The 27,901-nt window shown below is 37.7% G+C and overlaps 1 protein-coding gene across 5 annotated transcripts in view; it reads left to right on the top strand.

Annotated features, from left to right (window-relative positions):
• Window positions 1-27,901, top strand: part of TNFRSF19 (TNF receptor superfamily member 19) — a 93,613-nt gene that overhangs the window by 52,332 nt on the left and 13,380 nt on the right. For all 5 annotated transcript variants that reach the window (XM_090028800.1, XM_090028831.1, XM_090028794.1 and 2 more), the window contains one exon: window positions 2,755-2,840. In XM_090028800.1, the coding sequence (XP_089884926.1) occupies window positions 2,755-2,840 (86 nt within the window). The remainder of the gene's footprint in view (window positions 1-2,754; window positions 2,841-27,901) is intronic.

Genomic DNA, 27,901 nt, shown 5'->3' with positions numbered 1-27,901 from the left:
GCATGCTATTGGGATTGTTACCAGTGGAATCTATCTACGTATGCTCAGATGGAAAATTATTCAACCTTACACACTTTAAAGCATTGAATAAAGTGTAAAAAGTTTTGATTTGGGAGCTGCTGTTTGCAAGTGATGCTGTACTAATAGCACACACATAGAGCAACTTTCAAAGCCTGATCAGTTGCTTTGCTTATACCTACCAAGATTTCAGTTTTATAGTCAGCATCAAGAAAACCAATGTTATGAGCCAGAACATTGATTCACCACCAGCAATCATGATGGCTTATAAAGTACTGGATGTTGTAAGTAAATTTATGTACCTGAGTCCATTGGTACCAACAAGTTGTCACTTGAGGCTGCACTGAATACCTGCATTGGCAAAGCATCAGGTAGCATGAGTATGCTGAGCAAATATGTGTGGAACAACAACAAACTGACTGTTAAGACTAAGGCTAAAGCAGATTGTGCTTGCATCATCAACACTCTTTTGTGCGGCAGCAAATCCCAGGCCACATGCTCTACTCAAGAACAGTGACTCAACAACTTCTACTTTTATGTTTCCATGGCTTCATTCTAAAAATTTACTGGTGGGGGAAAAAAATATCTACACTGAAGCCTTGGAACATGCCAGCATTATGAGCATTCACTCTTAGTCAGCACTGACTTTGGCTTGTACAGTGACTGTGTACACAAAGATCTCTGTATAGAGAACTCCTTACAGGATGAAGACCACATGGGCATCCTTATCTCTATTTCAAAGATATTTGCGAGAGAGAAATGAAGGCAAAAAATGCTGAGCCAAATGACTGAGGGGAGATTGCTGAGGATTGAATCATTTGGAAACAATCTATTAAGCATGGAATGAAGGCTTTCAGGGAAAGAGTCCAACATGCAGAAAAAAGAAGAAACCTTGGGAAGTTCAGGACTGTTTGATACAAACTTCACATATGATAAGTACAGAAGGGATTGTCACTCAAGAATTGGGCTCTATAACCACATCTGCAGTTGTTTAACAAACTAATGCACATGGCACAAATCTATTGTCTTGCAAGCCAGACGGATCTGTACCAAGGGGTTGGTCTAGGGCAGCCTATGTGTGTGGCACATGGCAGATTGGGCTGGGGGCAGGCAGCACAATGACCAATAGTACAGGGCGTTGAAAGCAGGGCATCAGATCAGGCAGGGATCACAGGGTAAAAAGCAGAAAGCAGATCAGGAGATGGAGCAGAGAGCAGAAAGCTAAGGAGCAGACTGGTAAAGGAAAAGGATCAGAGTGGCATTCAGGGATGGGGCTAATTTGTGGTACGCCTGCCAAAAAGGTTGGCCCCTAATGGTCTACATGGTGCTTGAGGTCCTTTCCAACCCTATTCTAATATTATAAAAGCCTTAGCCTGTCTGTCTGTCTGTTCATAATGCTTTATTCGCTCTACACAGACAGAGGCAGACAGTGGAGCACCGCTATGACAGTGAGGATGGAGGGGCCAGAGCGGAGAGAGGCGAAGCCAGCTCTGTGCCACTCCCCTGCTCCTTGGAGGCAGAGGGGGACACCCCCCTCCCCTGCTAATTCCCCTGCCCCCCTCCCCCTGACCTCACCCCCCTCTACTGCTCTTTGGGGGCAAAGGGGGACACAGGGACCAGTGTGCCGCCATAACAGAGGGGACGGAGTGGGGGGTGGGCTTCTTGGAGTCAGGGGCTGGTGCCCCCCCCACAACAGCCAGCAGGGAGGGGAGGTGGTGGGAAACAGGGGAGCAGGGGTTAACACTGGCCCTGGCCTGAAGCAGTCAGGGGAGGCAGGGAGCAGCCCCAGCCCCAGCCCTGGCCCAAAGGTGAAGGAGGGAAACAGCACAGGCCCCAAGTGGTGGGGCAGAATAGGGAGTGGCTCCAGCCCTAGCCCAAAGCAGGTGGCAGGGTGGGAGTAACAGCCCTGGCTGTATCCCAAAGCGGCAGGTGGAGGCAGGGAGCGGCCCTGGTCGGAAGGTGAAGGGGGAAAATGGCCCCGTGGGGCCCCCCCCCGCAATCATTTTTAATGGGCAATTCGCCAGTGATTTTATATTCTTTTGAAGTTTTGTGGGGATTAGTTGTTTTTATCTTTGTTTTTTAACATCATCATTCCACAGTTCATTCCCATTATATTTCAGGATGGAGCTGTGATGATATTATATCTGAAGAGAGAGAGATGTGTGTGTGAGTGTATATATGTGTGTGAGATTTCCAGAACCATGGCCTAGAGCTGCCTTTTTCATAGAGAGGGTGTGCTAAAAGATGGCTGCCAGTTTTTCTCTCAGACAGCAAGCAGAAGGAATGGAGTCTGGTGTTAACTCTTCTACAGACACTCTAAAATTGGCAGCAGTTTTTTGGCTGCTTATTTAACTGTTCCACCCCTCCTATTTACTGTCACAGAGAAAAGCTGGCAGCCATCTTGCATGCTTCTATTCCTTTATGCCTTCTATTCCAATGAAGAAAAATCAGCTTCCCTGCTTAAGACACGCATCTCAGTTTTGGAGAGCTGATGTTTGGGGACAGGGTGCTCGTGGTATGTGTGTAAATATGATACCCTGCAGTAGGACCCAATGGCTAACACTAGATTATCTCCCCTCTTTGATATTTCCTGTTTAGATGGTAAACTCAGGGTAAAGACTTGTTTCATGCAGTGTGTTTGTACGCTCCCAAGCACAGCACTCAAGTCTTTAGACACTATTATAAAAATCAATTATTTTATTATTAACTGACATGGGCAGTTGCTTTATTTTCTAGATTTTACAGGAAGACTAAGCTTGGAGGCTTTCAGGACATGGAGTGTGTTCCTTGTGGTGATCCCCCTCCTCCCTATGAACCTCACTGTAAGTGCTGTTTTATCTCCAATTGGAACTGGATTAACTTTTGCCTTTTTTATTTTGTTTTTAATACCTTAGTGTGAAAGCTAAGAAAAGCTGTAATTTTGTTGCTGAAACTGAGCCATGTGATTCTTATTTAATCATATTTCCTTAACAAGAAAATAAGTTCTTGATCATGACATGTGGAAGAACGAAAACAGATGCAAGGATGGATTTAATTTAACATACCAGGCATATAAGTGGGTCTAATACTGAGGATCCTGGGCTCCCAATAGATAATGTATCAGTCAGGCAGACTCTTCTCTGCCTACCCATAGGATTTTGTAATCATGCTGCTATTTGAATTTCATGGATTTTTCTTGCAAAAATTGTAGACTAGATCATTTTTCCTGATTAAATAAAGTATTCAGATAGTTTCTTTTGAAGAGAAAAGATTTTGGAACATAGCTTTTCTTGGATTTCTGCTGTTGTTTGAGGGCAATGTTCTGTGTTGGAATAGTTCAGTTTTTATTCAAGACTGCAAAATTTGAAATTATTTAGTTAGGTTTCTCTAATGGCCATAATAAATCAATCACCTTGTTATAGTCTCTATAATAATTTCCCTCCAGTTATGATGTATGTCAAGAAAGTTGGATTGTTTTTCAATTAGTTTTATAGGGTCAAGCATTCAATCTATTAACATGCTTTCTGTTAAGTGTAGCTTTCACTATAATGAGACCAACTGGGCATGAGGGACCTAATTCTGTTCTGACTTACTTAAAACAGCTATCTTCAATACAGCAGAATTGCACAAGACATTTCAAGGTTTAATTTGGGCCCAGATAAGCAATTTGATATATACACTTCTTTTGTTTCAGGAATTGAAAATAAATATCTGTCTTAAATCTTCTAATGATAAAATACAGCTGTACTGGGAAGTGTAAATACAAAAGCATGAAACCTTGTGTTTGGTGGGTTTTGGGGGTTTTTTTACTCCCTGATGCTTAATATTGTTTAGCTTTAGATATTTAATTAGTGCATTATTTTCTTTTTTTACTTACATTCATTGAACTGTGTGGAAACACTCACTTCTTTAGAAAGGTATAAAAAATTATTAATGGGTAGAGCTAACTACCAATACTCTACCTTTCCTATCCCTTTTGCCTTTTAAAGTAAAATAAAGACAAATATTTGTGCAGCTAACTCAGAGCCATTTTAGATGAAAAGGAAAAGTTTAAATGTCTTACCCCAATAAATTAACTGTCTTGTGAGGGGCTTTGGCAAGTTTTTATTTGCTTACAAACACTACCATTGGGTCATGAACTTCCTAGGCTAAAGGTTCATGGTAAGTCTGAGACATGGGTGAGGACTGGTAGTAGTTGATTATTATCCAGTTAGCTATAAATCTAAATACTTGCTTTCATCTTCTGTCTTTCTGCAGACATTTTAAAACAGATCTGGTTTAAATATTTACTCATGAAAAAACAGATTGTGGATTGTTAAAGACAATGTTGAAAGAATTCTGTAATGGAAAAATAAAGCCTTAAAGACTAAGAAAATTGTTCTCTCTATGTAGATAAAGAGAAGACAATTAATTCTCTGTATTTAGTGGAATAGAAAATTACTTATATGCAGACATAACATTTTTAAATATTGAATTCAAATAAGGTATAAATACTTGCTTCTAGACCTTGGTAAAGCATCCAGACATCAGATTAGGAGTGACCAGTGTATTTTTGGAATGTCTGCATAAATTCACTTTATAAATGAGATGAAGTCATCAATATTCATGGCAATTGAGTGAATGGCACCAGTATTTCTTGTCTATCTTTTTAAAACAAAACAAACACAACTGTAAAACTTGAAGAGAAAGGTAGGGTAGGACTATCCTGCTACCTCTCCAGAAGAGAAATGATGACTTAGAATAAATATAACAATTCTGGCTAGTTTTAAGATTTACTAAATATTAGGTGAAATAAAGGAAAAATAGGAAGAAAATGCATCAAATACAGTTAAACAACCCTATATTTTTCCATTTGAAACCCTATCAGACTAAGGTAGACTTTTACCATAAACACATTTTTCTTTACTGCTGCTTTTGCATTAAATGTGCCTTTGGGGTTTTATTCATAGTTTCATAGTTTCTAGGGTCAGAAGGGACCTGAGCAGATCATCTAGTCCGGCCCCCTGCCATGGCAGGAAAGAGTACTGGGGTCAAACGACCCCAGCAAGGTGTACATCTAGCCTCCTCTTAAAGACCCCTAGGGTGGGAGCCAGCATCCTAGCCGCCCAAGTTGGTTCCAGATCCTAGCCGCCCTGACCGTGAAGTAACGCCTCCTGATATCTAGTCTGAATCTACCCTCTGCCAGCTTGTGACTGTTATTCCTGGTCACCCCTGGCAGTGGAGTAATCTGCTTTGTCCTGTAATTAAAGCTTGTAGAAATGATTTGAGAATGCCACATTTATCATTAAAGAACTGAAGAGCCATAAGGGCATATGTTTGTGCACATTTCACAGAGATTGGGACTCTCATTTGAAGAGAAATGTTTGATAATTAACAAATGAAAAGGAAAACTATCCAAAATATTAATGATCTTTCTCTTGAGAGAGAATTGGGCTTTAGCTGGTTTCATTATTGTTGAGTTTCCATAGTATTCAACATTGTCATTGCTTGGAATAATGTAGGTAAGACAATCTTTCAGAGAGAGAGAGAAGCACTCATGTATTTGCTTAACAGTGAAAAACTCACTGGAAAACTATCTTGTTTGGTAATCTCTTTTATTGGGCCAACTACATAGTTGAGAGAGGTGGTAGACAAGCTTTTGGGCACAAAATGTTCTTGCTCAAGTCGGAGAAGAAGCAGATACAACCTAAGCTAAGTGCCTGGTAAAACAATTACTTTTGTTTAGTCCAACAGCTGCAGATGGTAAATACTCTGGTGATGATGGGGGGAGGGGGAGTTCTGTATAAACTTTAGAAGTTGATGTTTCTTATTAGTTTAGCTCCTTTTTTTCTTCATGCTGTGAATTTTCCATTTTAAATGGTGAATTTCAATATCTACTATGTTTTGGTAGTGTTGTGTTGTTGCCATGTTGGTCTAGATGCGAGGAAGGGCAGTTTGTGTTCTGTACATATCAATTCAAGAAGTAAGGTGGTTAGGATTTCCTGGGGAGAGGGGGAGATGCATAGAGACTGGCACTGACTTCAAGACCTGTTTCCCGTGTGTTCAAGAGTGGTGGCTTGGGGTGTTCGCAGATAATCCTTATCAACCCATTTCCGGGATTGCCATGCACACAACAGGGCTTGGACGGGCTTGTTTCTTTGGACAGGGCTTGTTTCTTTGCTTGTGCGGCTGAACACTCTTGCTGCCTTGTGCAATGGGTCATTGTTACAACTGGAATGAGCCATCCCTGTGGTAGGCAGTCATTGGCTGCTATGCTGGCAGGAAGCCAGCCCTGTCCCAAGCACAGCCTTAAAAACCAGCATGGCAGACTGTCTGTAAGCAAGTCTTTTGGTGACCTTGTAGACCATCCTGGTACCTTGCCTTGATTTTTGTCCCTGCTCTTGCTCCCTCTTGCTGCATACTTGGTATCCATATATAGCTTCTTAACTTTGGCTTGCTCCTAACTGCTACTGAGCTACTGATCTGTGGGCCTTTGATGCTGTCCTGTTTCTTTAGCTTCCTGATTAGGATGTGATCTCTGGCATCCTAACTGCAACTTGGTTTACAGCTTCATGATTCTGGGTGTTTGATGTTGACCTGTTTCTAATCACGACTGGCCTCCAGACAGAACGAGGTGAGCTGAAGCACTTGACAGAAAAGAAAAAGAACCGCTGTTGCATAGGAGGTGTTGTGGTGGGCCCAGCCTTTGTGCCATGAATTGCCTACTGAAGACCAGATTTGGGCTGTATCAGGGATTTCTGTCTAGGTCTGACCTCTTGAGGAAGGTAACCCATTTGGCTGAACATTGTACCTCCAACTCTGCATCCATAAACATCTTACTGTCATTCCTGTATCTGCATCTTTTTTCTAGCTCCCTTGTAGCTTTTCACTCCATTTACACTATGGAAATCATTACCCCTATTGCTGTTGTAGATTCCACAGCTTTGTTAATTTTGTGGTTTTGGAATTTGCTAAAGCCACCTGGATCCTAGTTCAGCATAAGGGCATTCCCGAGGCAAACCTGTGGACCTATTACATTCAAGTTGGCTCTTTTTGAGGCTACTTTCTGAATCTATTGTAAATTGTTACAGTTTTGGTTTGATCCACTATACTTATTACTTCTTGGCTTGCCCTACATAGCTCTACCATCCAGTGGTACTCTGAAAGAATCCAGCCTTATTTGGAATACTACTTCCAAAACTAACCTAGTAAGGTGTGGCTGCAAGGGAGGTAGGTCCCTGACTCCATGGCATTTGGTCCCAATGTGTCAGGAACCTCCAAAGTGGCTGCAACACACCACACAACACTCCAACAACTTTTCCCATATCTTGCAGAGTCAGGCAGTGTGAAACCCACTGCAGTACCACCAGCTGAGTAGTAGTGGGGTGGGTTTCCATTTGTTCAATAAGAGTCAGCGATGTGGGTTTTCCAGAAAATTTTCCAATGCCCTAAATAGAGTGTGATCCAATTTAGCATGTTTATTTGATTTATATTTAGTAAACAAAACTAAAAAACTACCCCAATGTTAATTTTATGTCCCAATAGCCACAAGTATTTGAACTCAAATATTTGATTAGGAAAAAAAATAGAGCGCACTTAATGTGGTTTAAATGTTATATTCAAACAAATTCAAAGTTTTATAGTAGAAATAAATTATTTAAATTGGAATACTTGTAAAAATTTAAAAACAATACACGTACTTCCCTTACATTGTTTGTTTAAATTTAAGAGAAAAAAAAGGTACTGAAAACTGTTGGCACACTAATTTTAGCACACCCAAAGAACTGTGCAGGATATGCCATGGTTGTCCACTCATCTACGTCAACAGAGTTTAACTCTTCCACTGAGGTCATTGTGGCACCTCCAATTTCACTGTCACCATCTGTAGAATCACTTGCATTGATTATTAGTTCCATTTCTGAATCAGATTGAGGCAAATCTGATTCAGAACTACTTGAACCACATTCTCTTTCATTAAAGAATGGTTTTACCAGTGAGTCTATGGGCAAGAGCAACTTTATCATCACACTGCATCTTCTTCACTAATTGTGCTTCTGACTGATTCTCCAGAAGCAAGAGATTTTGAGAAGTAGAAACAAGCTTAGCAGTGCATTCATTTGTTAGTCTATTCCTCTTTTGTGTCTTGATTGAGCTGAAAGTCTTCCAGTTCTATTCACAAGAAGCTGCTGTTGGTGGAACACTTAGGATCCTTAGAGCAAACCTGGACAGCAGTCGGGTGTTAAAGTATCCCTACCACCACGTGAGAGGAGACGTATTCTCTGCTGCCTGCCAAATAATGTCTTTGCTCCAGAGTTTTTGTTTTGCACAGTACTCAGCAATGTCTGTCATAACAATTGCTTTGTCAATGTTGGGGGCATTCTTAGCTACTTCCATAATTGTATCCAGAGCAGTAGATAATTCATCTTCTGATAAATGTTGTCCTCTGCACTGATGATCCAAAATGTTTGTGCCAGATGAACTGTATGAGAGCAAAACTCAGATCTCTTAGTAAACATTTATTTTACTACTACTACTACTTCTTTTTTGGATTGAGGTGAAGAAAACAAAAGCTGAATTAGATTTTCCTTCAGTTGTCTGAATCTCTGTAATATTTGAAAGGCTCGGTGTATCTCCTTCAAGTTTCTCGATAGCCACTGAAACTGATAGTAGCAAATTGAATGCTCCTTGAACTGGAACCCAGAACATATTGTTACCAAGAATCTGCTTCCAAATGTTCACAGGAATAATCTGGGATCCTATGTTATCTATTGAAGCACAATGCAAACAGTTCTTTGTGCACAGCAAACTATGTAAACACTTTGTAGCCGAGCCCCATCTAGTTTCTCTTGGCAATAAAAGTGCACTTTTCTTCCCCTGCTTCTCTTTCTGTAATTTCTTCAAAGACTGATTAGCAACATGATGATTGTTCAATACCTTCACAATTGCTTTGCAGTTTGCCATTATTGTCTTCATTGTATTCACACTTACTATGTCTTTTGCCAGAAGATTCAACCCATGAGTAAGACAGCCAAATGCTATTAAATGAGGATATTTTGCCTTTAATACTTACCATGCAGCATTCATGTTACTCGCATTATCAATTACAAGGGTTTGTACCCTTGAGGGACCTGCACTTTCTATCGATTCACTCAGTAATTTGGCTATGTATTCACCTGTATGACAAGAAGATTTGGTAGCAATTGCTTTCAAGAATATTGGTTCAGGTGTTGCTAACATAATGTTCAATAAAGGATTTCCTTGTATGTCAGTCCATCCATCTGACATCAGAGTTAGTGTTTGAACAATCCTTTGAATAACCATTGTTTCAACTCTGTCATACTTTCTAAGAGAGAATGTGATAAGCGATAACGTGACAGTAACTTATATGATGGGTGTATTACTTTGTAATGTCTTTCTAGTATTGATTTTCAGTTATGGAAAGAGGTGTACCACTTGCAAATATAGATCGAGATAATGTCTCATCTGATTTTTCTTGATCTTCTTTTGACATTTTGTACACAAAGCGTGATAAAAAGCTTGACTGTCTTGAACAGCTGCTCATGGTGGATTGCATATCTGGTGACAGTGATCTTGGAAGTGAAGATCCTGCTGCTTCTTCTCCCAGACCTGAAAGCTCAACACTCATTTTTTGCAAATCTGCTATTTCACTTGAGCTGCCAAGTTCCTGCAACAAAAGGGAGAAAAAATTTATTTTAGCCTATTCTAGTCTACCCTCATCCATCAGAAGAAGGAGAAATGGCAGGGAGCTTGCTTCCCCTCCCCCTGCCAGAAAGAACACTGCTGTTCAGCTGCCCTGGGACTGCAAAGCCAAGGGGAAGTATAGTCTGGCATCTGTCATTGGCCAGAGGACTAAACTTACTCTGCTGGATTGAAATAGTTAACTATTTATCTATTACGTAATTTTAAAATATATATATTGTTAAGCCTAAGCAACTTTGGATGCTTAGTGCAAGCAGAAAATCAGGATACTTTATTATTTTTAATAAATAAATAGTAGTTGAGAGTTGCATTAACTTTTAAAATTATAATGTTTTAAAACAATATAGGTGCTAGTCTGTACTGTGTGGTGTTTAACATATTAATTTGTTTACTTACATAGGATTCCTGAAGTAGACTTTTCTCAGATGATGCTGTTCCACAACTGTTATATTAGCTTTCTGTATATGGCTTGTACTCTTTCAGGACAATTTCTACATGTTGCTAAATGCTTCTTCATTCTTGCTGCATTGTTAGCATACTCCTGCCTGCAATATTCACCTCTACCAACTTTCTTCCTTCTTTCAGTGGCTTGAACTTCACTAGAATGATGCCACACACTAGTTTTTTTTTCTAATTAGGCATTATTATGACTTCTTGAAACCAAAAGCACTAAAAAATAACATCTCTTATGCAAACACTTCCACCTTCCCAAACTCAAGAACAGAAATGAGACACTGCTGTGTGTGTTTGCTGAACTGAAAGTGAAACAAAAATGATCACAGTTTTAGTTTTAGTTTTGCTTTCACTTTGGTTTTGATTTGGCCTGCACAGCAATTAGGTGAAATAATAACTTGATTTTTGGTTTGGATTATTATGTGAGTGTATTTACCCTCATGTTTACAAATCAATAAAACATATATGTATTCTCTTACACACTTCCTAGGGATAATCACCTGTAAAACACTATTTACAACTTTGAAACTGCCAAGCTTGCCTAATATTGTTATTGGCATCCATTCATTGTTACTAATGAATTTTATGAAACAATGAATTTTTAGAAACGGAAAATTTCCCACAGAAAAATAAAGCACTGCATTTTGGAAAACTTTCTGCCTTAGATTTCTGATAAGAGTGTCTACCTGATTGACTTATTTTTATTTTTCCATCCTAGGGTAGCAAACCAGTAGCCTTTGGTGGTCTAAACTTGCTATCAGAGGCTGAGTTCTGCTATCAGAATTTTCAGCTCTGAGAGACTGCCTCCAAGACAAACTCACTCATCTCTGACAGCTGTTTTAGTCATTTTCTTTTAAGAAGGACAGGTCATTGCAGTTCTGTGTAGAGTGAGATCTGTGGTGGGTTACCATTCAGAATTGGTATACACTCCCCCTAAGGGTCATACAGTTTGATCTACCTCTGCATTGTTATGCCTTTCAGTCTTATGTCCCAGTTAAGTTTCAGACTTGTATAAACAATATTTTTATGGATGTATTCGACCTGTTTGAAGTCTCATATTTGGAAGACATTCTTATTTTCTCAGAACACTAGACACAACACAACTGCACATTCACCTTGTCCTGGAATGTCTCCTTCAAAATAATATGTTTGCAAAACTGAGGGAAAAAGTTAATTTGACCAGACCCAAGGGAGTTTTTTGGTAATCTCTATAAAGGATTTCTAAAAGATTTCCTTCTCTTTGGCTTCTACATGGGTTAGTGGCTCTGGCTACATTAGGGCAAAGTTAAGGGTTTCTTGTGTTATTTAAATTCAGCGGGGCCCCACCTCCATCAGTTTTCCGTCCTGGTTTGTTTCAGATGCTGGGGACTGCCCTCTTTATCAAATCAAAAACAAAAAAAGCAAGTCAGAGAGTTACAATCTTTCCTCTGTTTTCCACTGACTGTTTCTTCATATCAGCTCTGAGGAAGCGTGCCTGACAACCTACCTAGAATTTTGAGACTTTGGGAATTCAGACGGTCAAAGCCAGGACTTTTAGGTTTTCCAGGAGTATTGACTCCCATCAGCCAGCCAGCCAGACTGTCAAAGAGCCAGAAGGGCACGGTGCCAAAGAATTGCAAAGTATTAGACAATAACTGCTCCTGTCTTATGAAAGGAAGAACTGACACCTGCTCAATCATTTGGAGTTGGAACACTCTTCTGGAGCTAAGTGCTTAGGGCTGTAGTGGAAAGTACCACCCCAGAGTAAGGCATCTAAATGCCAGAGTCAGGGCTTAAATCCTACCTCTCTTCTCAGTGTTTCCTGCTTGCCAAGAACATCCCCCTTGCTCCAAGAATAATCCTGCTCTTTGATGCCTGCTCTTTGATGCCTGCTTCTCCCCTGTCCTTCATACAGGGAGATGTAGGTACCCAAGTTGGATATTAAGAATCAACAATATTAGACAAGTAGTCAATCTTGTCTAATCTGAAAGTTAGGCATCACAAACAGTATTAAACCTCTTCTGTGGAACTGTCTCCATGATTACTTAAGTTTTATGTTGTAATGTACTGTGATTATCCAGTTTACACAAATTCTCTCTTGTTTTAGTCATCATCTCTCTTGCATACTGCAAGGAAAATCATAAGACTCTTCCTTTATCTGTTCAGTTTTTAAAACATAAAACACCATATAATAAAGTATTTCATGATGGTTGGATATGCTGATGAAAAATGTGCAAATTAAGATAGACAAAATGTTTTGGATGATATTTTTTATTGGACAATTTGCATGGTTGGGATAGACTTAGATATGCTTTCAAATTCACTGCATTCTTCTTCAAGTCTCCCTCTATTTGAAAGCTTGTCTAAGTCTATGTGAACCATACATTTTGTCCAACAAAAGATATTTCCCACAAAAATTCTTGCCTCTTGAGCATTTCCTGGTCCATCACAGCTACAACACAACTCCAACACAAAGATGATTCTTAATGGAAAGTCATTCCTACAGATTTTGAAATAGAAACGAGGTATAAACTGATGAAGGCTACACTTCCAGAAGGTTGGGAATTAAAAGAAAAAACTATCTGAGCTCCATCCAGTTGTAGTTTGTGGCTTTCTGTGGTCTCTGTTCATAGAAACTGGGGGTGGGAGGGAGCGGGGAGGATTAGCCAGATTGTCTGCTTCTACTCATCAAATCTATTCTTTAAGCATCTCCATTTGCCACTCCCATCCCCCATCTCTCCTTTTACTTCCAGGAATGCAATAACTGGCTAAGCTTATGGATCTCAAAACATTGAAGAAGCTTTCTTATCTTCAGCAAACCTGATGTCCCAGAGTATGTGAAAGGGGACAGAGCTAGGAGCAAGCAAGGGCAAGCAAGAAGATTTAGTCCACCTAGTCCAGTGAGAACAGATAACTTCACAGGAAAAGAATAAAAGGAATAGGCTAGAGTGGCCCCAAAGTATGGTTATGGGTAGTGAGATGAAAATGAATAAATTACTTTAGTGGACTATGAAGAAATTATTCTAAAAGTAAACTGTCTTGGACTAAAATCATTTCCAAAGGAAAAAAACTGCAATGCCTGATTCCTTACTGGACTGCAGTAAATAATCCTATGCTTCCGGGAACAAGTGTGTATATCTGAAAGATGGACAACAGGATTTCCCATTTCTTGTTTTTCATAATTACCTCAATGGCTAAATTCTGGCTAGATATCAATCAGTGTATGCATTGGAAGATTTTAATGACTAGATTGACTGACTAAACAAAAGCACCAAGAGAAAAAGATATCTTTCTGTTATATTGAAGAAATAAATACTATTCTTCATAGTCTTCCATTTAGAAAAGTTTTGTTCTGAAGTACAGTACTTATTCTAATTTTATTCAGTGTCATTTAATCATAGAGAGAGAGAGAGAGAGAGAGAGAGAGAGTGTGTGTGTGTGTGTACATTTTACACACACACACACATATATTATGTAAATTTTAAACCATTATTGTCAAGTATCCTTAAAAAATGACTATAAGCAGGTATGGACATTACACTTTTACCAACTATAAGTGATCAGAAACTGGTCTATACTGTACCTGTAACTGAAGAGAAGTTGGGCACACAAAACCGGTCTATACCCATAACAGAATCGAAGTTCGGTGCACAGGCAGGTTTAAAAATGGCAGAACCTGGTCTAAGATATGCCTCTCCCCTCTTCTCCCCCCCAAGTGTGAAAGCGTGTTCTGTTCATTGCCGATTTAAACTGCACCACTTGCAGAAAACCGCGTAACGAATGTCTGTTTCTAGCCTATGAGTCCACCGTCGCAAATAGCAGCTAAAGTTTTGGTTTACTAGCACAGACCCTGCCAATGACAGCGGAAGAGCCAAGCAACTTTTGTTCCTCCATATTTCTTTGTAATTTTTTATTTCTTTAGAAGATACTACTAAAGGATGGGCTTCCACCCCCTCTGTTTCATTTTTCATTCATTTTCATTCTCACCACATGTAGTAATTACAGTGTGTGATTTTTTTTCTTCAGCAAAATTTATTAGAGTGATTCCATACACATTTCCATAATTAGGGTTGTGTCAGCATTTCCTTTCTAACCCTTTATTTTTCAGATGTTTAGCGATCAACTGTGAAAGTTCATTCTGAACTGAAATATGGCTTAGAAAAACTTTAAGTTTTTGCTTTTACTTGAAAAGTGATAAGTTACAGAGGTGCAGCCCAACCAATGAGATTAAAAATGTTAGCTGGTGATGATTATCTTCTAACTTCTAAATTAAATAAATAACCAATATCATAGTGTTACTCAGTCACTGCAGAGTTTAAAAAGCACCTATTTCCAGTCCCACCTGAAAAAAAAATGTCTTTTCCAGTTTTTGCCAAAAAGCAGCAATTAGTTGCTCCCCTTCCAATGTATTGAAATGAATGATTTGTAGACAAGGATGTAACCAAGCTGTCCTTTTAATTTTAGTATAATAATTAAAAACATATTAATCTGTCCTCAAAAAATCACAATTTACAGTGACATTCAAGGATAAACCTATGAGGAGCATCTTCTAATCAGCTGATAAATAAGAAAGCTCTTCCTCTCCCACCCAGCTGAGCCAGAGACCAAATACCTCCTTCACATCTCCAGTTTCTATAATCCTGTGATTCAGAACCAACAGGAGTCTGTCATAAGTTTATCTTTCTCTGGAACCAGTGAGGCTGAATCTCACCATTATAGTGATTGACCCTCACAGATGTTCTTGAAACCATGAAAACTGCAGCAATTAAAGGAAGTGATTTCTTATGGACCTCCAGACTTTTCCTGTCACTCTGCCTCCCATCACTTAAGCTCTAGTGTTATCTGGATTTGACTAAACTGGGTTTACTGGGTTGAACACCTGTTAGTGTTTTTTTGATTGCTGGATACTTGTTGAGCATATTGATGTGTTGATCTGTATTTAATGCATGGCATTAAACATTTGGATTTGTGGAGGAATTTTTCCCTTGTGGTAGATTAGTTTTGCTTTGGAGAAAAAATGTCATCCTGCCCCCCCCAGTCCCTCCCCTACTATTTTGCAAAGATGATTAGATCACAACTACAGTTTTGTCTTCCCATCGTTAGGAGGTAATTTTTATTGTACAGGTGATGAGACTGCCAGTAGTGTACATTGTTCAAGAGTTTTCAAAGTATTATCTTCTCATATATATTTGCCTCTTAATGAACTTAAACCAGCGAGCCTTAGTCTCCCTACATGCAGCTTATGCCAAGATATGCCAAGATAGCACCTCTCTTCCGGTTAATTCAAAGCTGCAATGTTAGGGGAGGAGGTTTTTAGCTTTCTTTAGAAAAGAATTGGACATAAAGGAGCCCAGATAGCATCATGTACTACAGCCAATTATAGCTGTGCAAGACTGAGAACTTTTCTTTGGTTTAACTTTTTGACTTTTGGAAGACATAATGAAGATATTACCAGTAGCTGCTAGGAGTTACAATTCTATAGATTTTGGTTGTTAAAAGTAATGTGCATATAGCACTGTAAATTCAGATAATACCATAAGTCTCATGCTTATATGATGTAAATTTTAAAGACCCAGCTTCTGAAGTCGTGTAGTTATATAAGCATCTTCACTTTCTTTATTGACTTTAAAGGGTGCATTTCTGTTCCTTAAATCTACATAGAAAAGTTGGGAAATCTGAACATTAAAGGGAAAGAATTGTGAAGAAAAAAATCCATAGTTTTTTTAATAACTTAAGATTTATCATTCACAAAGCACCATCAGAAATTTTTTAAATTTAAAAATCCATTAAAATATTGTAAATTTTTCTTTCTCCTTTATTAGTAAAGAATTTGTCAGGAAAAAAGCAGCATATGATTACAATTTTCAGATTTATTACATGTACCATCAGTTTTTTACATAATATAAACTGAAATCCAGGAATAAATTAAGAAAGAGGGGAATATAAGACATATAACAAATGTTTTATAAGGCATTTGTGTTATACACAACTCAAAGTAGTCAGGACTAATTGAATGAGAAAAAAGAATAAGAAATGTTATATATTTCAAATTAAAATATCCCTGAGCAGAGGTATACTTTTTAGCATAGGTTGCATAAAACTAATGATAGCTGCATGTAATCCACATGTATCTGCCTTACTAATGTGTATATTCACACACCTATAAAAACACAGAATTTCAAAGCAAGTTCATTTAAAGGTACCTCACTAAAATACTTACCCAGAAATGGCAGTAAACTTAAAAATTGCAGTACAGATTGGAATGTCCATTAAGAGGTCCTGAAATGGTCAGATTTTACTTCTTGCTTCATGAATCTACTCTGTGTGACTGATTATGCATCTGTTCATGGGAATTTACATGAGTGGTGCTTATCTGGCATTCAGAAGGTTAAAGTCAGTGTACAGTAATGAATCGGGCAGAAGCCCAAATTTCATATCTTTGTTCTAACTCCCAGCTGACAATCCTGTCTGCTAATCCCAATGGAAACTTCAGTTTGAAATACAAAACTATTTTTGAGCTTGCATATCGTTCCCCACAGATGTTTGGGGCTTCAATGACGTATTTCTTTTATGATTGCTTTAAATGCTTGGAACCAAAGTCCTGGAGCTTCACTCTGCAGTGACTCTTTAAATATTCTTTTGTAAAAACTATTTTTTGTATTAAAAAAGTTTATAGTTACCAAAATACATTCAGAACCTTATTTGTGTATTCTGTTTATGAGTTACACTCATATTTGCATTATTGGAAGTTTATTCTTTTATTTAGTTAAGTATTCAACATGGCTTTAATAATTACAGTTTATATTTCTAATTTATATTAATACAAAACCTAATAGTCTGGAAACATTTTAGCTTTTTTCTTGAACTCGGTGAATTTACTTGTAAAATGGAATCCTCATCTTAGCTACTGAGTATGAGAATTTCAGTAATTTTTACAAACCAGCTTACCATACTTTTGTTGCTAGTAGTAACTTGTGCAACCTTTCATCTCATGAGTCAATCCTATAATTAGTATCCTTCTTTGCCAGAGGCACACTGACTGTTTGTTTTAGGTACAGAATGTCTGCAAGAAATTTAACTTAATCATTACTTTTTAATGGAGTAGGTGGTTGGCTCAATTTCACTAAGATTAAAGTGAACTTGAAATTTTTGAGTTACAAAGAAGGAACTAATAGTTGACCTGTATTGAATAAGTACCAATTCCTGTATTCTTTCGCATATGTTTACTTATTAATGTATTTGACCCTTTGCTCCACCTACAGAACTCGAATTCATTCAAGTATGTAACTGCTTTGATGTTAGACTATAGTATTCTTTAATAATTCATGAGTAATCTTCCACCAGTTAAAGGTCAGTACAAAAAACCTGATTGCATGTAGTGGCTCTACATGCTTGTTACTTAGTTCAGCCTTCATGTTATTCAAAATTAATTGCAGTGAACTAAAGAATTTTTTTTCAAAATAATTTTAGTATGTAATATGTTGTTTGAGATAACCTGGAAAAAACAATTGGTCATAATACCGCAGTAAGATTTCTGTGCAGGATTTTTTTATCTGGTTTCTAATTTTCAGAAATGTATTCTTCACTGAAAAAGTTTTGATGGCTTTTTTTCTAATCTTGTGTTTATCCTGAGTATATATTAATTTCAGTTATTGTCATGAAATGAATTGACCTAGAGAAAATTTTGCAAAAAATTCCAAGACTTAGCCTTTCACATTCACCCACACCAGTGAATATGACCAAACAAGGCAGCTGCAGGGTGACAATGAACCGAGTACTGTTCCTCAGTGGATGGAAACGGGTGTCACTTTTTATCACCATTGGGACAAAGGTCAAACAGAGACATCCATATTCCTTGTCATGCCACAAATGTCCCAAATTTGTGGTCATGACAAAGGTGGTATCAACTTGTGTTACTGTTTCAGTGTCTGAGAGATGTTCAGACATCTTTATACTTTATGGCATGAGTGCCAACAGCCCAGAGCTGCCCATATTATCTGGCTGCCCTGGGCAGGTGCTCCAAGGGCTTGAGGGGCCTGATCCTGCATGCTCTGTGAATTCCCACGCAGTATTGAGCCCCTCAAACTTTCCCCTCTTACAGAGACTTGCCCCTGGGATCTCCATAAGTGGGGAAAGCTGGACAGGTACTTGAGGGGCCTAATCCTATGTAGGGATTCCCAGGGCACCCAGAACCAGGCCCCCCAAGCCCTAGGAGAACACTCCATCTATTGTCCAGCAGCATCAATAGGTGGGATGCATCCTGGCACAGATGATTTGGTGACATTTTTTAGCCTTAAATAAGGATAGCAGCAGTCAGTAGGCCCACATACACTGGGGATCCCAGCTTAGTAACGTTATGAAGAATACTGAGGAACAAGAGAAGGATTGGGATATCATACAAGAGCTGAATGACTTTGAAGTCTGGAATAGAAATAGGATGAAATTCAGTAATCCAAAATGGTGAGTCATGCACTTAAGGATTAATAACAAAAATAGTGTATATTTGACACCAGATAATTATATTGTTCTTTTTAAGATTTGGCCTTCCTCATCCCTTATATTTTTGCATAACTTTGAGGTGAAAGAAAATAATTTATGTAATAAAAATTTGCTTTTGTTTTTCTGTTAAGATACCCCTTATGCATATTTGATAAAATAGTTATTACATATCAAAAAAGCCCACATTCTAAGAGCATGAAAATAAAGTGGTCAAGTCACGCAAAAGTTAGAAAGTTCCAGAATCTACCCTATTCTGGCTTCCTTGTACACATGCATTGTAATACAGTTTTTATTTACTCAGTTGCATACATTTTTTCCATAGCACTTTCTGCCTCAACTTGGAAAAAGTTTGGTTTAAGTGACTTGACCACGGACCAGCATCACATTAGATTTTTGTGACAAAGGGAGGGAAAAAGTCCGGGTTTCCAGGGTGGCATTCATCTGGCTCAACTAGGAAATCATCTTTTTCTTTATGCAGTCACTTGCTTCATTCAGTGGACATGCTCTCAGCCTCTACAACAAATGAAGCAAGAAGCTTACACACAATAGCCTCCTATTCTACATAACTCTGATTCATCTGTGCAACTCTGTCTATCCTGTCTCAATAAGACTGGGATCCTGTAGAAAAAAATTGTATGGGAACGTGTAAAGATGTATTGTAACACAAATACAAAAAATTGGAACTAAACCTCAGTGATTTAACTGGGAGTTTTAGCCTACTGAATACCTTTCTGAGGATCTGTGCATTGTGAGGGTATGCTTAGAAAGCAAGGTGCTAAAATACAACAGTAACAGGAGTAAATATTGTAGATGGATGATTGTGAATTGCCTAGTGCAATGAAAACCTTATCCTTAATTGTGCCTGCAAACTACACCTAATAGAAATGATACATGCATTTTAATTTAGCAGCTCTTATCATCTGACTTCCAAGTTGTGGCTTTAATCCTTTGTTCCTGAGGCCTTTAAATCTTGTTTGTTGAACTACACTATATACCCTTATTTACAGTAGAAAATAGGATACTGCAAATACCAAAATAATTGTAACATGTTGGTAGTAAAAGTATAGCTTCTGAAAGTGCACGTAATAAAAATTATTTTAAACAGTGACTTTGATACGGTGGATTTAGTTGTCACACACGCACACAGGTACACACACCATGCTACATACAAACCAAATCTTAAAGGTTAGGAAATACTAATTATGTTTTCCTGTTCAATTTTAATTTAGCCCAGTTAAGCATATACTTTATGATAGCCTTTAATTACACGGTCATACATTGTTCTGTCCATGAGACAAACATTTTCCTAATGCCTTGTCTTGGAAATGGTTGAGCCACTATATTTGGACATTTAAAAAAAATAAAGATCAAAGGCAGATATCTAATATAGGCAAACCAGAGGCTGTCAAATCTATTAGCAAAAAAACCCAGAGCATCTAATAGTAGCCTTGAGTAGAGATGGAGCTATCAATTTAATTATTTTGCTTTCCATAAATAGTTAACTTTTTTAACTACTTTAAGACATGATCAAACTAGCCATGCAGCTGATCTGATTGATACTGAGTTCAGACCACTTTTCTCTTTTGCAAGTCATGTTTTTCTATGTATAGTATTGGGCTTTTTCTGAAGTTTTGTTTTTATTGCATCTTTTGATAATATTTGAAAACTAAAATGAAGAGAGAAAGATTTACCAGTTCACATATTGATAATATTCCTTAATTCAGACTGAATGAATGATATACCTGTAGGGTCTCAATTTACATGCACATTATTGGCGCCATAAATCTGATTTTTATTAGAGGTGCAGCTAAAATCCATTTTGGTTAGATTGACTGGGTTTATGTATCCAATAAACAGTAAAATGGCTCCCAGAGGAAGGGGACAGGTGCATACGTGTTTGAAATCTGCAGGAGAGAAGGGCTGTAGGAATGAATAGCTCAGTGATGATGCACAGTAAGAGGTGCATGAAGGAAAGGGATTTTTGGGATGACTGTGGGAGAGAAGGAAATTTCTACGTTTAAGGAAAGAAAGGATGTGAGTTAGATCCAATAGAGGGCTGAGGCAGAATTTAGGTACCTATGCCTGGATTGAAAAAGGGATTTAGGTACACTAGTTGATTTTTAAGTCGGAATTCATGGGTGTGTATACACGTAGTCTGGGGTGGACGGGGGGAGCCTCTCTAATTAAAATGCCTGCAATGTCATATGTATTTACAGTCTTGTGTTTCAAAATGGTGGCTGGGGCGCTTTAACTAAAGCTCAGTCAACAAGCTTTAGTTAAACTGCCCCAGTTGCCATTTTGAAATGTGGGGATGCTGAATACATGTGATGTAGAGGCTGCTGGAGTGCAATAATAAGCACGCTCCAGCAGACTTGCAGCAGATTCAATTAATCGAGTCTACTCCAACACATGCTAATTAGGACACATCAGAGTAGAGGTCTGTTACATGTATAGGTATGCTATGTGCCTTTTCCCTATTGTTTTGATTCGAAGTCTACTCAGGATTTAGGCACACATGAAATCATAGGCATTTTAGTGCAGATCTGTGTATTCTAATATTTAGATGAGAACAGACTTCAACATTTGAAAACGTAATTATTGCACATGCTCAGTATGTTATCATCGGAATCTTGATTAAGATCATTTGGAGGTCATAGACTAAGCTTCCCTGCACTGAAGTACCTACAGGGCCCAATCTGTTAGGTTTGCTAGAATGTACCTAACAAAGGAGGAGAACCTATCTAACCCAGTTTCTAGTCCCAACTGATCATGAAGATTTTGAACCCACATCTCCCACTTACAAGGAAGGTACCCTACTAACCAGTCTGTGGGTTTTGATAGGCTGAGAGCATCAGCCAAAGCTGGCTTATAGGGCCATGAAGAGAAGAGGATGTTTCTGATTTTGATTGTTGATCCAATGCTGTTTATGAATTTTATCCAATCACTGTTTAATGCAAAATGCATTAAGCATAAGCAGTCCCAATCTTGTCCTCCTCACTTACAGCTTTGGATGTAAACAGGGGTTTCGGATTGTGAATCCCTCGCTAATAGAAATGCATAATTTGGTCTGCAGGTGGTGTGTGGTGTTAAGTCTGGGTTCTCTACCTTTCCCACAGTCAAGGAATTCAACTCCACCTCTCCCATCATCCAGGAGTATGCATTAACTAGTAAACTACAGATTATTTTGTGCAAGGTGGGGGGGGAGCTCTACTCGTCCTGTGGAGCTGTGCTATTGCTCAGAAAATAAATTATAGTTTGCTAGGTCTAAGATGGTGGTCTCCAACCTTTTACAGGTCACCTTAGCCTGACAAAGGGTTTTTGAACCCGAAAGCTTGCTTAATAATTGTTTTCCAACTATTTAAGTTGGTCTAATAAAAGATATCAGATTCACGCAAAGAACCTTATCTGTAGGTTGTAGCCATGAACACCTCTGAGATCACCTTTGGCATTTAAAAACAACCTAAAACGTAGCATACACCACTGCTTTTAAAAGAAAGTTCTTCAAAACAAAAGAGGCATAAACTTCTGCATTCAGGAGAGGGTTCAGGACCCTAACGCAACTTCAGATAAAGATTTCAGACTTGCTCCCCTCCTGCTGGGTTAGCTCTAGCAATTTGCATGCTGGGCATGCTGATGCTTGCCTCAGTGTGGAGGCTGTATTGGTTTCCTTTCTGAGGCATGTGATTCTCCCATGTACTATATAAGAAGCCTAGGGCCTAAAACAGAGTTCTGAATTGCAATCTGGGGGGTCAGGGTGCCTAAAAGATAGAGTACTAACTTGTAGGCACTATGTTCTTTATTAGATCTGACCCTTTGTCTGTATCTGAAATGTGAACCACCATATGATGACAGCTGTTTTATATACATGCTGATTCTCCTATTTAGATTCCTATCAAGGCAAATCTGAAAATAATTGGATGTGTGTATCCTCTTTCTCCTGTATCCTCTTACCTCAGGAGTGACTTTCTTAAATTTCATGCAACTGTTCCTTGCAGTATCTTTTATCTTTTAATAAATCAAATGCTTCCAAAGCTGAATTTGATTATGGATTTTTCATTCAGTGTACTCTTACCAGTAGCCAGTTGCACTTAGCTATTGGAAATGAGATTGTACTAGCTTGGAAAGAATTCTTAATATTTTAGCCTGTGCCTGTTTTGTGTTTAGCTGCAGAGCACATTTATGCAATAGAGAAGTTTGGATGAATGAAAAAAGTGTCAGCATTAAGCTAATAATGTCAGCTGACAAGAGAAATTTTCCTGAAAGTTAATCTTGCCCAGTCAGTTTTGTAATTCAAATTTAGTCCGAGAAGGAAAGAGGGACCAGCTAACTCACAGCTCCAGTCAATTTAGTTACCACTGACAGCAGAGGTGTAGTGGTGTAGCTGTGCACTTGGGGTTGCTACCACATGCAGGGGTGATTCTGTGGCTGTGGTGGCAGCCCTTTTTGTTTTTTCTGTCCCCAAAGTTGGCACCTCTTGCGGTTGCTCCAGTCACCCCTCCATAGTTATGCCACTGGCTGACTGGATCCTTTTGCTGGGAAATCCCAGCTCCCTATGTGATCAACACAAGATTTTTTCTTAATTGAAATTAGTGAATCAATAGAGATCTCAGGGTTTGAGGGAGAGGGAAGAAAAATGACACAAAAGACCATAGTTCCCCCAGATACTGGGAATCATCAGCCATCTTTTAGAGTGAACTATTTGTATTTTAAAAAGATAGTATCTATTATGTAAAGTTATTTAGGTAAAAATGAATTGGAAAGAAGTAGGAGTACAAATTAGTTGCAGACTGTCTGATGAAAAAACAAGTATCTGATTAATAGAAACAAAGATTATAAAAGGGTAAGAGGATAAACTGTTTATCATCCCTTATATATCAGGTTCCTTATATATCAAGACTAGTGATGACTAGGCAAACGTAACATCTCCAGAAAGAATTGTTGTTTTTTACCCTGGAGCATCATGTTAGTGATTCAGCTGAGGAATGGGATCTTTGCAGGGCATCAGTGTAGTCCACCCATGTCATCATCAAAATATTCAGAGTTAATGCAGACAGTTTTTCATTCACTGTATTTAAATGGACTACAAGTTCTCATCACCTAAGGGAATACTGTTTGATAATCATGTAAACTAGAATATATGTGTTTACACTCAATCAAATAAAAACCAATGGTTATTTTTCCATATAACCTTGGGTCTTCAAGATATTCTGTTCATGTATATAATCCACAAACCACTTTACCTTCCCACTAATGAAGAATTTATTATGGATGGTGAAGGAGCAGAAGGTTACCTGAAGTGGTCATTTCCTTTTATGTCCTCACTTGGAGATACAAGAGCACTTGCAGGATTACACAAACAAAGGAATCGACTTAGTTCATGTTTTCACAGAAGCTTTGAAATCTGGGACTGCTTGTGAAATCTGTGAAATAAACAAAAAAACCAATGAAAATAAAATGCTGGCTCCCCAGTGAAATCCACAAGGGGAAGGCGCTGGCTGGTGGAGTGGCATGAAGGGCAGAAGTCAAGATAGCAGGTGCCCCTTTGTCCCTCCTCTCCCCACTGGGGCATCTCCACCAGTCAATGCCATGGGGCAGGGCCACCACAAAATCCCCATGAAATCATCTGCATGCCACAAGTAAGTCATAAAAACCTGGCTCACCACAATTGTAGTGGTTCCCTACGCATATGCCATTCAGCAGAGTACTGCTGATTAAAAGTGTCCGGTTTGATTGCACTGGGAGTGTACATACTCATGAAGCCAAATGTATCTCAAAGACACATGTATCTCAGAGAAAACAATTCCTATAGAGACCAATGACCTTTTTTTAAAAAAAACCAAAACAATAGAAAATTTATTTGCAACTATGACTGTAGCAACTGTGTATGTTATTATTAACCAGAATAAATATTAGTTATTTCTGAAGGCCCTTATCTTTAGCCTATAGTTTTGTAAGAACTTTGAATCTATTTATGTCCTATTAATCATTAATCTAGGTTTAATAATGCCTTATCTATTCTTGTGTATGTAGAGTATTGATTAGATTGATATTTGTGATGTTAGTGGGAGTTTTAAGGGGGAAAAACACCTATGTTTTATAACCCAGTATCATTAAATGCTGAAGAAAACATTTTGATAAATATACTTTTTTCCCCTCTCTCATGGTGTCATGTGCTGTTCATATCACATAAAATTCAAATCTGTCCATAAAACGTATAAATGTGATAATACAAGAATAGACATAGAAAGGCACTGCCTACCCTGGGCATTACAAACTTCTGTGAAAAAGAGAAGATGTATACAATGTCATACCATAAAATAGAAAACACAGGAAGAAAAAAATGTGGCTGCAAAAAATGTAAATGGCTAATATGCAACCTGCTGTAAGTACATTTAGGACTTTAAATAGTTAAACTAAACACTAATGAAAAATGCTTTGTGTTAACAGTAGAACACAAGAAAGATAAAATAAAATTGCAAGATTTTCCAAAGGAAGAGTTACTGGACACCTTGAATACATTTAGAAAAAAACTGACACAGGCACTGGGGTTATATTTTATATTTTAGTTTGAACAGAAAACATCCTAAAATATTACATCCTTATTCCCTGAACTCCCCCCTCTCCCCCGCCCCCCCCCCCCAATGAATCTGGCCACAAACACAAAACTCAGAAATTAAATAGAAGAATATTAGTTTTTCCAGCTCTCTGACAATCTCACAGGCCCTTGGACAAACATGATATGAGTTTGACTCAGGAGATGAGAACCCAGCAGCAAAGTAGGGCAAAATGACAGTTCTTAAAAAATGGTGGATATTAAACATCTTCTGATTTCAAAAGGTGCAAAACAAATTACAGGAAGCAAAACCCAAGTTAATGGTGTTTACGTGACACAAATATTAATAGTTATACATTCTCTGTGCCACGGAGATATTTTCATAAGCATATTTTACTTTAGATAGTTTTATTTATACCTAGCTTTAAAAATATCTTAATTCATTTTTAAATATCACACTTATCAATTAGAGTTATTTAAAGATAGCCACTGTAATAGGAGTGACCTTGAAAAAGAAAGTTCTAGTTATCTGTTTTTAAACAAATGTGAGATTTCCAAATGAGGAATAACAGCAAACATATCTGTTATATCCCCCTTCCCCATCTTTCCCCTTACTCCCCCCTCAAGGATTCTTGGTATGCTAAAAAAATGTACAGGGCATCAGCTTCAAAGTCAGCAGTTGGTGTGTATTTGAAAAATGTGGTCTGACATGATGAACTTTTGGATCAAATCCAGGCATTCAGCTTTCTCCTTTGCGAATGTTGAGACAATCTGTCCAGTGTTTATTTACTACAGTCACTGATGGTCCTGTTTAATAATGTTTCTTACTTCTCCCTTCAAAGATGAGAAGGAAATGCAGTCTTCTCTCTGTGTGAAAGTTCAGAAATGTAGTTGGAATTAATAATTTTTCCAAGATATTAACCATTAGTAATACTGAAATATACTATCAGTATGGTCATTTTTTTGTTTGGTATGCACATCTATTAAACATTTTGAAAAATTAATTCTAATCCAGTTTATAGTATTGCCTTGAACCAAACATAGAATGAATAGGTAGTGCAAAACCTTTTGCGCATGTTTATAGCCATGCAAGTGTTTTTTATTTTTATACACAATCATACAGCCATATAATCCAGGCATTTTGTTTGAGATAAGTTTGAGTTCATTTTCTGCTCTTGTTCTCAACCCAGATCTTTAGGATGTGCCATATTACCCAAAATGGCAACTGTCCCTAAATTGGAGTTTAATTAGGTTGGTTTTATTAACTAAAATCCCTATTGGTTAACACTGATTTTGCTTGTCTTAAACAAAAAATTTGCAGAGTTCTTGACCTTAACATCCTGGGAGCTGATAGTAATTATTATGTCCATCAAAAGCACATGCAATTGTAAAGTCCTGAATTCTGGTTTGAAATGATTAATTTGCTACAAAAATCCCACTAAGTTAAGTAGTTATTCAAGTAAATCATAGTTCTTAGAAGAAAATCTGTGAAAATAAATATGAATTAAATGACAAATGAAGTCTCTTTGCTTTTTGTCCACTACCTAGTTGCTTGGCAAAAAATGGCTGAAAAATTTATGGGTTTTTTGTTTATTGGCAGACCTTTTAGTGCTACAGCTGGGATTCATATGTTTAGTATTACCATAGATATTGCTCTTCAAGCATTCTGGATTAACAAAAAGCTTATTCACTGTTCAGAAACACATCTCTGCATACAAAGAGACTGCAAAGAGTTACTGATTAATCAAGGGAGAACATTTATTTAGTTTTACTTTGAGTAATCTGTACAGGACATACTCTAAAATTCTTCTCTAACATTGACTATTTCCCGAGTACGCTGAAACTACGAATTTTGAAAATTAAATACAGTATTTTTGTCTGGGTCTTTTTAGTTTATTTTTATAATGTGATATTATATATCATTTCATAAATATCACTACAGGATGACGTCTCCATTTTTTGGACTTATTGGCCAATTTGGAAAAGGACTTAATCATGTGTTTAACCATAAGTATATACTTAAATCCTGTCAATTTAAGTTTAAGTGTAGGTTTAAAATTAAACACATGCTTCAGTCCTTTGATGAATTGAGGGTAGTAAATGTGTAGGATTGAGGTGTGAATGAGATTATGAAGATTTGCTCCTGAATTATGTTGAATATATGGTACTACAAAAGCTGGTATCTCACCTCTTGCTGTAAATATGATACTCATCCATTTTTAGTTATTCTCTCTTGGAGAAGAAATAAGTATTATTATAATAGAAGTATAATGAACTGTTCACTACAGCTGTTTGAAAAATACTTTTCATCTTCAAAGTGCCATATAGATGATAGTCATGAGCAAGAACAGAAATTTGATTATTCATGTAAAAATATACACACTTTTGAATGGTTAATGGAGGTTTTCTTCTTCTTTCTTACCCCAAGATTATTTGTGGAAAAAACGTATCACTTTATTTCTGTAATTGCTAAGAACTCTGAGATCTCTATGAACTAGGTACTGTAGAGTCACTTCAGATGAATGGAGGTTTTGAATAATCTTGATTTGTAAGATTAATAAAATGTTTATACTTAAACTTTATATGTAAATTTAAGTTATGGTTAGTAAAGTAATTGGGAGTGTACCGATGCAGTCAGGCACAGGAGTAAAAATAGCTCAAGATCTAAAGTTCTCATTCTTTCTTGAATCTTGAAAAGTACTCAAAACTTTGTCACATTCA

This window comes from Crocodylus siamensis, chromosome 1, assembly GCF_052110815.1.
Source record: "Crocodylus siamensis isolate JL-2025a chromosome 1, ASM5211081v1, whole genome shotgun sequence".
NCBI lineage: Eukaryota > Metazoa > Chordata > Crocodylia > Crocodylidae > Crocodylus > Crocodylus siamensis.
Note: the sequence above shows the minus strand (reverse complement) of the source record. Positions and strands in the feature narration are given on the sequence as shown.